Source organism: Schistosoma mansoni (genome assembly GCF_000237925.1).
Source record: "Schistosoma mansoni, WGS project CABG00000000 data, supercontig 0013, strain Puerto Rico, whole genome shotgun sequence".
Classification (NCBI taxonomy): Eukaryota; Metazoa; Platyhelminthes; class Trematoda; order Strigeidida; family Schistosomatidae; genus Schistosoma; species Schistosoma mansoni.
In genome coordinates, this window is record NW_017386025.1 from 3,025,205 (window position 1) to 3,037,901 (window position 12,697).

General features: G+C 37.2%; 2 protein-coding genes across 2 annotated transcripts; one reads left to right on the plus strand and one right to left on the minus strand.

The window, feature by feature from the left end:
* Positions 1–2,688: 2,688 nt before the first annotated feature.
* Smp_163550 (hypothetical protein) lies at positions 2,689–11,877 on the plus strand (the record flags this gene model as incomplete). Its single annotated transcript, XM_018790922.1, has 3 exons — positions 2,689–2,796; positions 10,021–11,300; positions 11,766–11,877. The coding sequence occupies 3 exons, from the start codon at positions 2,689–2,691 to the stop codon at positions 11,875–11,877; spliced, it is 1,500 nt and encodes a 499-aa protein (XP_018645933.1).
* Smp_191250 (hypothetical protein) lies at positions 4,881–7,167 on the minus strand (the record flags this gene model as incomplete). Its single annotated transcript, XM_018790923.1, has 1 exon — positions 4,881–7,167. The coding sequence occupies one exon, from the start codon at positions 7,165–7,167 to the stop codon at positions 5,134–5,136; it is 2,034 nt and encodes a 677-aa protein (XP_018645934.1). The 3' UTR covers positions 4,881–5,133.
* Positions 11,878–12,697: the final 820 nt, after the last annotated feature.

The window sequence follows — 12,697 nt, forward strand, 5'->3', positions numbered from 1 at the left end:
AAAACAAATCAAGTTATTGACAATAATCGACAGTGTGTGCCTGAAAGAAAGACTTCATGTTGATTTTGTTTACATACATTATCAGTATGATAATGTGTTGTATTCTGTTTAAATACATCTATCCACATTCAAGCGGTAATATGAAATCTAAAGAATACTTAAGACCTATGTAGGGGTAGACATATATGAATAAACATGTAAATGAAGTGTGAATTGTTTTCAGTCTCTTTAATTCAAAACAATAACAATAACAAAACGAGAATTTCAATGGTACAACATAACGCTATATCTGGTGTGGAATTTATACTTTCAATGGAAACCTTGTTATTGTCTAAGAATTCAATCAGTAATATATGGACCAGATAAATACATTATTCTTCACTTGTTTTTATTCTATGGAAAATATTTCACTCTTACAGGATGCCAATGGACTAACTCTAACTGGCATGAAATATAAGTGCAAAGTTTCTTCCCAACCTCTGATTAACTAAGATCAAAGTTGTAACGCCTTGTAGTGTTTAATGGGTTTTTTTATGACATTAGTCCTGATTGAAGAGTGATTTTGTAATATTTAAAAAATCCGCAAAATCCGATCATTTATATATTTTTTAAGCAGCTACAATTTCTATCGATTCATTCGGATGGAGTTTCGTTCTCTGAGCACGAACTTTAGGTGATGATTTCGTTCAGAATAACGATGAAAGCTTCACGATCAAACCATCCTGCTCAGAGAACAAAACTCCAGCAAAATTATTCACCTGAGCTACAAATCTTCTCCAACATCTCTATCGATTCATACCAGTTAGCGAAATTTAAATTGAACAATCTTCAGTAAAATGATAGTCTTAATAGAGCACATTGAAAAATTTAAATTTATCTATTTATAGAAAGATGACAGGATAAACATTCATTTTCAAATTTGTGGAAGATTTTTGCTAAAATAGATAATAACATTGGGATATATGTGGATGCTGTTGGGTATTTTTCCATTGCCACAAGACCTGAAGTTCCTTGAGTTTAATCTACGATGGAGTCCTAGATGAGTGTTTCTGAGCAACTCCATGTTAGAACGAAACAGCTATCCAGTGCTTCCTGGTTTTTGATTTTAGTATAGTGTGAATAATGACAATAATAATTATTATCACTATATATTCGATCTATTGTAACTGTTTTAAGTGAAAATAGGTTTTGTACTAAACTATCATTCTGAATTGAATTTCTTACCCATTTCTGAACTTTTATCCTGTTATATTTTATTATACTATTGACCTATTCTTCTGTTTTTGTCATAAATTAATGTGGACATCAACATGAAATCTTTTCAATCTGATTTTATTTAAAAAGTTAACTAGTGATGATGACGAGGATTTTGTAATCAAAACATATTGCCTAAGTAAATAACCAATCACAGACTCAAATCCTGACAATATAAGAAAGCTTCGAATATTCGACTAAACTTTCTGTATAGTTTATTTCCTAACTTAATAAATGTTGCGTCGAACAGTTATCCGATTCTGATGCTAATATACAGGCTTTCTATAAACTTGTTCAACCTGTTGCTTGAGTATGAAGACCAAACGTGTGTAGCAAGCTTTATTGGCTAATCCGAATAAAAATGTTTTTACAAACGTATATATATAATCTTACTGTTAGCAACACGACTTCACTCCATGGTAGATAGCGAAATAAATTTTAGGAACTGTGACTTTTTATCATTCATACAACTGACTACCTCTATACACTAACTTTTGTTATACAAAAAAGAAATGGGACTATCGATATAGACAAGATTCGTGGAAAAACGGATATCTGAACTTCTCAGTTCTTGAGCATTTCTTTTAAATATTGTCTGCTATGAATGAAATATCCCTTGGAATGACTAAAATGCCACCTGAAAAAGAAAACCATATAATTCTATGATTGATATCCATATTATACTGATATTTGTGCCTTTCAATTTGTCTATATGTGTAGATGGAACTAGTGGCATTACTGACAATTTAATTTATGGGTTTTACAGTATTTAAAGTTTATATTTAATGGCCATCCAGTGCTTCTAGGTTTTCCATGATGGTCTAGCTTAAATCAACTCATGAATTCATCTGTTAAAGTTTCAGTTGTGTTTAAAGCTTCATATTAGCAAGACATTTGGAACTATAATAAAACATAAAAGCCCCCAATAATTCAAATATTTCATCTCTTTTAAAATCCACATTTAATATCAAGTATAAATGTTTCCATTACCGCGTAGTTAACATTCAATTCTGCATTTGATCAGATATCATAAACCAGTAATAGATCACATAAACAGATGTCTCATTCCCTGTGTTTACAATTTTAATACATTTATACAATGCTTCATCAAATATGTTCTGTTAAAGAGGCTCCAACAAAACGAACTAAGTTCATTGAATTCCACTGCTAGTCTTTGTTGGAAAATATAATTTACTTTGTTCAGTAAAGGTGGTTGTAGAGATTGTATTTTTACATAATAAACTATTAATTATAGGAAGCCAATGAGCAGTAGACAAATATTTCATTCTAGTAAGCAACTCATTAGCAGAGGTCACTCACAACTACACCAGAGATTGAACCTAAGACCTTCATGAGTCACAGCAAAAGCCTAAACGCTGAAAACTGTTATAAGAGGGTTGTCCGAGACTGGTACTAACAGCCCCCCATTAGTTAATGAGCGATAAGACAAGGGTAAAGGGGGATTTTTATTGGGCTCCAGAATTACATGCATTAACATTCGTTTACATAAATTTATATCGCATAACAACCTGGCGTGACAGCGTAGGCCAACACTTCTTTTTATGACTTATTTATTTCTAATAAACTCGATATGAAATTATTCTTACACGACTGATGAAAACTGTATAACGGTACAAAAGACTGTTGTCGCTTTTACAATAGGTCACAGTCATCAAGAAACCCCTTTTACTGAAACAACAGATGGGCAAAAATCAACTTTTATAAACCACATAGTTACTGATTTTTTTCTAATGGATGTTACAATTGAGAAAAGCTTAGGCTCACGTCCCTACTTATCAGTTAATGTCAAGCATTTAAATATAAAATCCAAAAGACTAGAGCACTGAATCGCTAATTATAAACAGTAAGAATGGTCTCGTAACAATTTACTCGCATTACAAAAATAGGGCATTGTTCAGTGGTCAGTCAGTATAAATTTTTATTTCATTCTGTACTTCTGAAGCAATATACGTGTTCAATCTGACGAATAAAGACATTGAGTTTTTACTGAAAAGACTCATTGGGATCGTTGCAACTGATCTAAATTTACTAGAAAAAGTATGCCGAAACGTTTTCACATCTACCTAAAGTGTGACAAGTAATGTTCTTTTGTACAATGGCTCCTTTAATTCATTTCTAGGATTGATAGTGAATTTATTAATTTGAAGAAAACATTTTTCAAATGAATAAAATTTCATATGCCGATACTTTAAAGATGCTATGTTTAGTAGCAATTCATAGATCGAGTAGCAACATCTAGGCACTGTATTTTAACTGTTGCAACTTTGATGATATCAGCCAAATAAATTAGTCATCAATTTATCGAACTTGAAACCATTTCTGTGGAAAGTTCGTTAATTCGAGCTCTGATTACGTATGCAAGATTTTTCTATTCATATTCATCCATATCAAAAACTGCATATGTACAAAACAATTCTTTAACTGATTTGGATACTTTCATCAGTCGTGATCAACTTACATACAGTTAGACAGCGTAAATTTCTGTAAATTATATCTAACCGCTACACATAGTGGTGAGTTTAAATAAACTAATCAGGTTATCTAACTTACAAATTAAACTATAGTTATTGAATTTACCACTAAATATAATCACATCGAAACGAGATATAGTGAGTATCGAGAGTTAGAATCTGAAGTGAATTTGTACGTATCAGTTTCCGAATAAATTTTATTGGTTTAGATAAACTGAGATACAACCTAATTACATAACTTTTGAACGACTGTACTAATTCTCAAGTATCGTAACAATCAGTTTGGTACATACTAGAGTAAAATTGTTTAGTTCACTTGTCAAACTGACAGTATGAATGACAAAATGTGATGATGTTTTGTTAAACGAATGATAATAATTTCATTACGTTTGTTTGATTATCAATTCCCTTCTCCGGTCAGTCAGATATTAATGAAGTAGGGCATTGTATAAAACTCTGCATCGGTCCACGTTTACTACTATACTATTGGAGCTGATTCTAAGACTTCTTATTCCACCGTCGATTATGATTATTTCACGATGGATCACAACCAGAAGGCTTTCATACTTATATATGGCTCAGACCAATATTCGGTAACTGTTATATCTTGTAGGTTTGTAGCCCTACTAATATATAACTTGATGATACCACAAATTAGAATTATCAACCGGACCGATGACGCGTAAAACCCGTACGGGCAGTCTTGAGTACTTATCAATCCTGCTTCCTACCCTAACCTATCTGGTTAGTCCAGAACGCCAAACACAGCCTCTGGCATATGAATCGTATATTTCAAACATACTGAGGTTATATTCAAACCATACAGACCACATCGGTACATAGAATAGAAAATTACTTTTGTACAAGCCTTAGTCAAATGTAGCTGTGAATACGGGAGACAGTAATTGATAGACTGGACATAACTCAAGAATGGTAAGTTGTATAATAATAGTCTATAGGTCAAAATAAAGCTTATAATAAGAGGAACACAAATACGAATAGCTTAGTTACTTAACAATTATAGAATAAAAATATAGGTATCATATTGGTCCATAAATAGTCCTCAAAAGTTACCATCCATAAATCTCTTCGGGATATAACAGTAAGTTTATTAAATGATGCAGTTTTTCAGAGTTAACAGTCTTTAACCAGGATTTCGCATATGCATCAGTCATATTATTTATTTATTTATTTATTTAATCACATATATATTGGTACAAAGGGCACCGGATACATATGCGCCACACAAAATAATGAGAATGGGAGAAGGAAGAAGATGCGTATATATAAAAGAAGAAAAAAAAGAAAAGGAGAAGAGTAGTGATGGGGGGAACTGAATGTACAACCAGAAGAGCTCTCTCTCATTTAGGATAGTTATAACCACTCTTTATGAAGAAAGTAGAAGAAGGTTACAGCAGGACCGCCATTGGCTTCTATTCTGAGCCATATCTGATAACGTCTCTAGCCACTGTGTTGCACCATCTCTCAGACCCCAGCCAGGGAGTCGTGAAGGACCAACAGAAGCTAGCCCTTTGCAGCTCTCTTTCATGCCACAACACCATGTCATACACTGACCACCTCTCCGCTTTTTCCACCCAGTCCCAGCGTCGTCGGCGAATAATGCACGACGTGGAAGCCTCTGGGACGACATTCGTAAAACATGTCCAAGCCACCGAAGTCGGTGTTTCAAGATGGTGACACCAATTGAATTATCGTCTCTGCGCCCGAACACACGATGCCGAACCTCTGCATTACTAACATGGTGTTGCCACTGAATGTCAGCAATCCTTCGGAGACAACGATGATCGAACACAGAGAGTCGTCTAACATCCTCAACTCGGAGAGGCCAGGTTTCACAAGCATAGAGCAAAACTGCTCTCACCGACGCGTTGTAAATCCGACCTTTTACAGCCAGACTAACATCACGAAGGCTCCAAAGATGGCCCATATTGGCATAAGCCGCTCTGGCTTTCATTATACGTGCATCAATCTCATCACTCACGCCCCCACCAGCACTTATGTAGCTACCTAGATACACGAACTTCTCAACTACTTCAATCTGCTCACCATCTAGGGTGAGTACAGGATGAGAATCCCGCCAGTCTTGTAGGAGTACCTTGCACTTGGAGGGTGCAAAGCACATACCGCACCTGCGGACACTGATTGCCAACTGATTGAGTGCGGATTGCATGCCTTGGGCATTATCGCACAGTAAGACAATATCATCCGCATACTCGAGATCGAGAAGTCGTTCTCCAGGCAGCAGATCCACACCGCCATTACTTACATCCATCAGAGCTGTTTCCAGGATGTCGTCGATGGCAAAGTTGAAGAGGAATGGTGAGATTGGGCAACCCTGCCTAACCCCACTGCTCGAATGGAACAAGGGAGAAAGGTGGTTGTATGCCCTCACTCTGCCTGAGGTGTTCGTATACAGGGCCTTTAAGATGTTAATGAACTTCTCAGGCACACCCTTCTTCAATAGACAATCCCAGAGAACAGTCCTGTCCAACGAATCGAAGGCAGCCGTGATAACAGGAAACACTACGATTGTAGGCCTGTGATAAATATGACGGTGTTCTAACATTTGGCGGAGGGTGAAGATGTGATCAATGGATCCTCGACCAGAGCGAAAACCAGCCTGCTCCTCGCGAGTCAATCGTTCTCGGGTTTTAAACAACCTACGAAGAATGACAGAAGCCAATAGTTTGGACGCAATCGGAAGTAGACTTATCCCCCGGTAGTTATTGCAGGAACAACGTGAACCCTTTTTAAAGATAGAGACGACTATCGACTCATTCCATGATGTTGGAACACTTTCTTGCTCCCAAACCTTTGCAAACAACGCAGTCAGTTCCTCAGCCAGAAAGTCACCACCATCTTTAAGAAGAGCCGGAGGTAAGTCATCTGGGCCCGGTGATTTGTAACGTTTCAAGAGTTGGAGTTCCTTGCGGACTTCCGCCTCGTTTGGTGGATCAGTCGTCACCGGCCATGGGGGGCAGGACAAGCTGGTTGATGTTGCCGGAGCAGCAGGCCAGTTGAACTGCCCTTCGAAAAATTCCGCCCATCGTCCAAGACGTCGAGAGATGTTAGTGATTGGCATCCCATCATCCTCGTAGATTGTTTCACTCACACCGGACTTCTTGATGCCAGTGGCTCGGATGAGTTGGAAGAGCTTCCGGCAGTTACCAGATGCAGCTGCTGCTTCCATCTCATTAGCACGCTCCGACCACCAGGTTTCTCGGTCCTTACGCAAGCTTTGTCCAATTTCACTACGTAACAGCCTTCGTTTGTGGTCGAACTCACGGTCACCCGGAGTAGACCGACGGACTTCGATCAGTTGTAAGGAGCCAGAAGAAACCCAGTGCTTGTAAGCGGGACGTTTCGCGAAGCCGCAAGAGGCTTTACTCGCCATTTTCATGGCGTCGTGAAGGTGCAACCAATGCTCATCTATACTTTTCGGTGGGATGGTAGCTAGCCTAGAAGCTAGCTCCGCTCGATACTTACTTGCAACAGAAGTTGCAGCCAGTTTACTAACATCGATCCGTTGGTGGTGGTCAATCCTTCGGCCACTGAAAAGTAAGGTGAGATTGGCGCAGACCAGGGCATGATCAGACTCCAGATAGGTACTCCAAAAGGAGCGGCAGTCTTGTACACAACAACGCCAGCGGTAGCTGATCGCGATGTGATCAATCTGAGTCCAGGCTTGGGATGCAGAGGGAGGACGCCAGGTGGCACACCGGCGATGACTGTGCCGGAAGTTAGTGCTAGCCAGAAACAGGTTGTGGTCTGTGCACAGTTGCAATAAACGGTCCCCGTTATCTGTCCTGCGACCAACAAGTCCCCATCGGCCACCTAAACGACTCTCTTCTGTGCCTAGACGCCCGACCTATGCATTCAAGTCTCCGGCTAGTACTACAATATCTGTCGAACGCGCTTTCTGGAGAAGAACTGTTAACTGATGGTAAAACTCATCCTTGATTGCATCCGGGCTGCAATCTGTCGGGGCATAGGCGGAGATGACGAAAAGACACCGATTATCACGCCGATTTCTTCTCATTTTGATGGAACTTTCTAATCTAACAGCACATAACCGACTGTTAATGGGGATCCAATCGATTAGTGCTGCCTCAGCTCTAGCGCTTAGTGCGACACCAACGCCAGCAAGACCAGACGAAGATGCCACAGAGTCCCCGGATAAGCGCACGTGAAACAAGCTTTTCGAGGCGACAGATGGAGAGCAGATTTGTAGTACTTCACTAGAGTCTTGAATACAAGTCTCGGATAGACAACAAACGTCAACATTAAGACCTTCCAAAGACATAGCCAGCCCTATCTGTTGTCTGATCTGCATTAGTGTGCGAACGTTGAAGGAAGCCAGCTTGAACGGTGTACGTGGTTTCAGAAAGACTGCTTCAGTATTCATAATCGGTGGAAGCGTTCACTTTCAACCAGACAGTGACTGGAGATCGTTTAGATAGGACAGATTTTCCACCAAGAGCGAGCTGCTGCATAGGTTGAAAAGTAAGGTTACACAAATTGGGGATAAAAGGGGGTGAAAAAGCGACGTAGTAAATAATAATAATAATAATAATAATAATAATAATGGTAATAGTAATAATAATAGTGTAGATTGTCTTGCTTCTAATATGAGCGAGAATAGTATCGTCAATAGAATTCATCATTTCATTTATTCGTGTGTGGGCTGTGTTACTGCCCGGGTGCCCAAACCGAAGCAGGTGGTTTTCTTAGGGGGCCACACCCGGAGCCTTTAACCTAAAGGTCTGATCCACAAGGCAGTGGAGCATCGTGAGGAGATGCAGTCCCATGGTAGCTGGTGATCAATGATTGATTCGTACGCCATTTGTTCCCTCAGGATACTGGAGCCCATGTACACCATTGGTTTGGAATCAGGGTTTTCCAACTCCCCTAGGTGGACCCTCCGTGTCCACCAACCCGGTTAAAGCGCCGGACATTCGCTTTTCGTCCTCTCACTTTCGTAAACAACACCCCCGCCACGAGAAGGCAGTGAGTAGGACTTCCCTGGCAGAGGCTATATATTCGCTGGCCATGTGAGAGCATTTCGAGAGGGAGAGTAGGCTCTCCCCACTCTCGGCCGTACCAGGGCATTTGGGGGCACAGTCATATTAGCCGAAACATGACAAGCTAATTAGATGTTATAATTAATATCATAGGCCCACCTAGAAAAATAACGAAGAAAGATAGGCACACATCTTCCAATGGACATTTTACTTCGCAATATTCTTAGAATGCTAAAATATGACAAAGTAACAAATGAACTACTCATAAGTACGCAGAACAATTCACATTATTTCTCTCCTATTTTCCTGAACATTTCATTATTTCATCTAAGTAGACGTTGAATAACAGTTATACAATATATTTTTAGGAATAATCAGTGTAGAAGTTTGTCTATCGCCAGTTCTGTTATGATACAATGTTGTTATTTTGTTCCGAACTTTGTTTAAAGTGGAAAATGAGGTACTTCTGTAAACTTATGGAATAGATGAGGGATTAACGTATTATTCTTAATCTTGCCTTAAATCTGATTTCGAATTACTTCATTCCATGGTCATTACCATAACAGACAAACAGACCAAACTGATTATCATAAATCAAATGAATGGTGCGAAGAACCCAGCAATCATAAATTAGTAGAGTGCATGTGAAGTGGAAAAAGATGTCGAGTCCTTCTTCATTTTTAATTGCCGTGTAGCTAAAGTCACGCATTGACGTAAACTACAAAGCGGGCATAATGCATAAACTTCCTGCATAAATAAAAGCGTTGCAGTCATCAGCCACACAGGTCGGTGAGTATTCTCAAAGCTCTAATGACAGTGTGTAATCAGCGTGTTTAGATATGTCGGACATGTGATAACCATTTCTATTGGCGACGGGTAAAGGTAGTGCAGTAGTATCAAAAGACTGAAGTTAAATAATGTGAACCATTAGGCGTCAACTCAGTGATCTAAAACTGATGTACTGATTTAACAAACTAAAGTTGTCGGAGATTATCTGTAGATTCTTGGGTAAATTATATTGGAGAGTTTCATAATAGGACAAGATTGGTATTTACTGCTTCGTGTTTTTCACTGATGGTCTAGCTAAAGTCAGTCCTTAGTGAACGCTACATAAGTAATAATATTATTAATTGATCATGTTAACTCACATATCATAATTATTATCACTGTTTTTACTCTAACGGATTATTTAATTATTTTTCTACTGTAAAATATTCTTCTATCTTTTTTAGCGTCCAACCCAAATGTACATTGAGTCCTCTGCAGGTTACACCAAAAAACGAGGTGGTCGTAGTCATACAGCTACAGCTTATGGGCCAGATAGTATAATGACAGGAACTCATTGGTCTGGAGCCTCATTAAAAAATAAAACCCGCAAAACTCTTGTAAATCAACCACAATCCGTACCACAATTATCAGCAATGGCAAATATATCCCAAAAACAACAGCTAGATTTTCGTTCATTGAATGGTTCATTACCATTGACTAATAATCAGTTTCCTTTTCTAAAACGTGACTCATCATTTGTTTGTAGCAGTAGTCTAGGACCGAATACTACAGTTACAGAACGTGAATGGGTTGATGATCTACGAAAGAAATCAATTCCAGAAATTCAAACCGCTCAGACATCCCTTGATCTACTTTATGCACCTCACCCGCTAACTAAAAATATTTTAAACAATAATAATAACACTACTATCAATATTACTACTTCTTCTGGCACAACGTTTTCTAATAATAATAATGGTAAAGAAATGTGTTATTCGAATGGACCAAAAGAATCAAGAAGTTTATCAAATGATATAGCATTGCGAATAAAAGAGAAATTTGATCAACGTGTATCAAAGCATTTATCAAAATCTAAACAAAAAACAAAGTCAAATATATACACTTATACATCACAATATCACTTACTTGCAGTATTTCTGGTTAACAAAGGTAATGTAGAAGCATGGTATGCATATGCACCAATGCCAAATCACTACAGTAATCAACAAAATGAATTAGGGCATACTCGTTTATTAGAATTAACACAACGTCGATTACGTTTACTTCAACGTTATTATTCTGATTCCAGACAGTATGTTGTACTCTATGTAAATAATAATAATTCTGAACATTATTTACCGATGGGATTAGTTAGTGATGTGAATAGTAAGCCGAGTAGAAATAAAAGTCATACCTTATCAATAAATAGAGAATTATTTCAAAGGGATCGATCAATTTATCGATTTATCAATTCATTATTACCAAATAATATGAAATTTGTAAATACTACTGGTAATAACAACAGTAGTGATAAACAGACAATTGTAGATAAAAAAGTTAATAGTACTCTATCCATAAATGATGAGAAGTTAACAAATAAAATAGAAGAAAATCAGCATCAATTGAGACGACAACAACAGCAACAAACGAATAATAATCAAACTGAAGAGAAACAGTTCAGTGAAACAGAACAACTAGTCAAAGCAACGAATTCAATAAATCATCGACCGAATCTTTGGACAAGGTTACTTGAACATTTTATATCTCATCATCAATCCACTGAAAGTAGTACTATTAGTAGTAATAAAAATAGTTATAAAGATGATGATAATAATAATAACAGTACTATTGTTGATCGAGAAAATTGTCCTGACAATACTAATGAAAAATTTGATTTCAAGTGTTATGTAAAATGTTTGCATTTGGACAGCTGTCTAGTCAAACAGTTTAGTACTTGTACTGAGAAGGCAGATAAACCTGTAACACCAACGTCGACTACAATTACGATGAATGTTACTAAAATTGTATGTAAAAATAATTTTAATATTGATCAATGTAGCGATCACGATGAGAATAATTATCGAAGTATGAAACAGAAGGATTGTCTTACTTCATTTAAAACGAAAACAACAAATGATGATTTATCAAGTGTACACCAAATCTGTACTGATGAAAAGTTATCTGACGTTAGTAAATATTATGCCGACAGTCAACAAAACATTGATATTAAAGAAGATGGTCAAGAAAAATGTGAAATTAAACAAATCAAAAAATTATCAGATTGTGAGGAAATTTGGTTGCCTAAATTTTACGATTTGTAAATTTACTGGTAAGTGTATATAGTAAATGAAAATAGTGAGTTATTCATACATTTAACTTTAGTTTAAGAGTAATTTGTTTAATACTTTATAATAAATGGATGAACAGATACCTTTTATCTTACAAAACATATCTTTTATAAATATCTTATTCTCATATTTTATTAAACACTAAAGAACGTAGACAATACGTTTAACTAATAGATAGACTGTTACTTGAAATGAAATAAAAGGATGCACGTCCCATTCGAACTGGGACATGTCATATGGGTGTACCCACATCCTTGTGTTGATGTTCACGTCTGAACTGGAACCCACTAAGTTTCTATGCGATTGCTCAGTGAGTTATCTATTGGGCTGCTTAATTTAGATGGCCACTAACTTGTGAAACGAGTAGGAATTCGTCTTAATTTGTTGTGCCTATTGATGCTCTTGAGAAAATTATAATCAGTCTCAAATAGGAAGAAATGTGCGTCCTGGATTCTACTGTTAGCCACAATCTGTCTATTCTATAAAATTCATAGCATAATGGCTATATCTGCCCGATCCACACAAAACGATTCGATTGCTAACAAATCATGAATATGAACGAGATAATTCAAACCATAACAAACTAAAAGTTTCTTTTCAGAAACATGTGTTACACCAAACGCTAACTTGAAATGAAGCTATAAACGTAAAACTAGCTTCAACTCATGAGTTTATAATTGAACCAGTCATTTCTAAACACCTACTTGTGATAGAATCCCTAGCGGTAAAAAGACTTAACGAAATAGCGGCGTTATTGAGAGGTATATAAATAAGATAAAACGACTTCCCGATA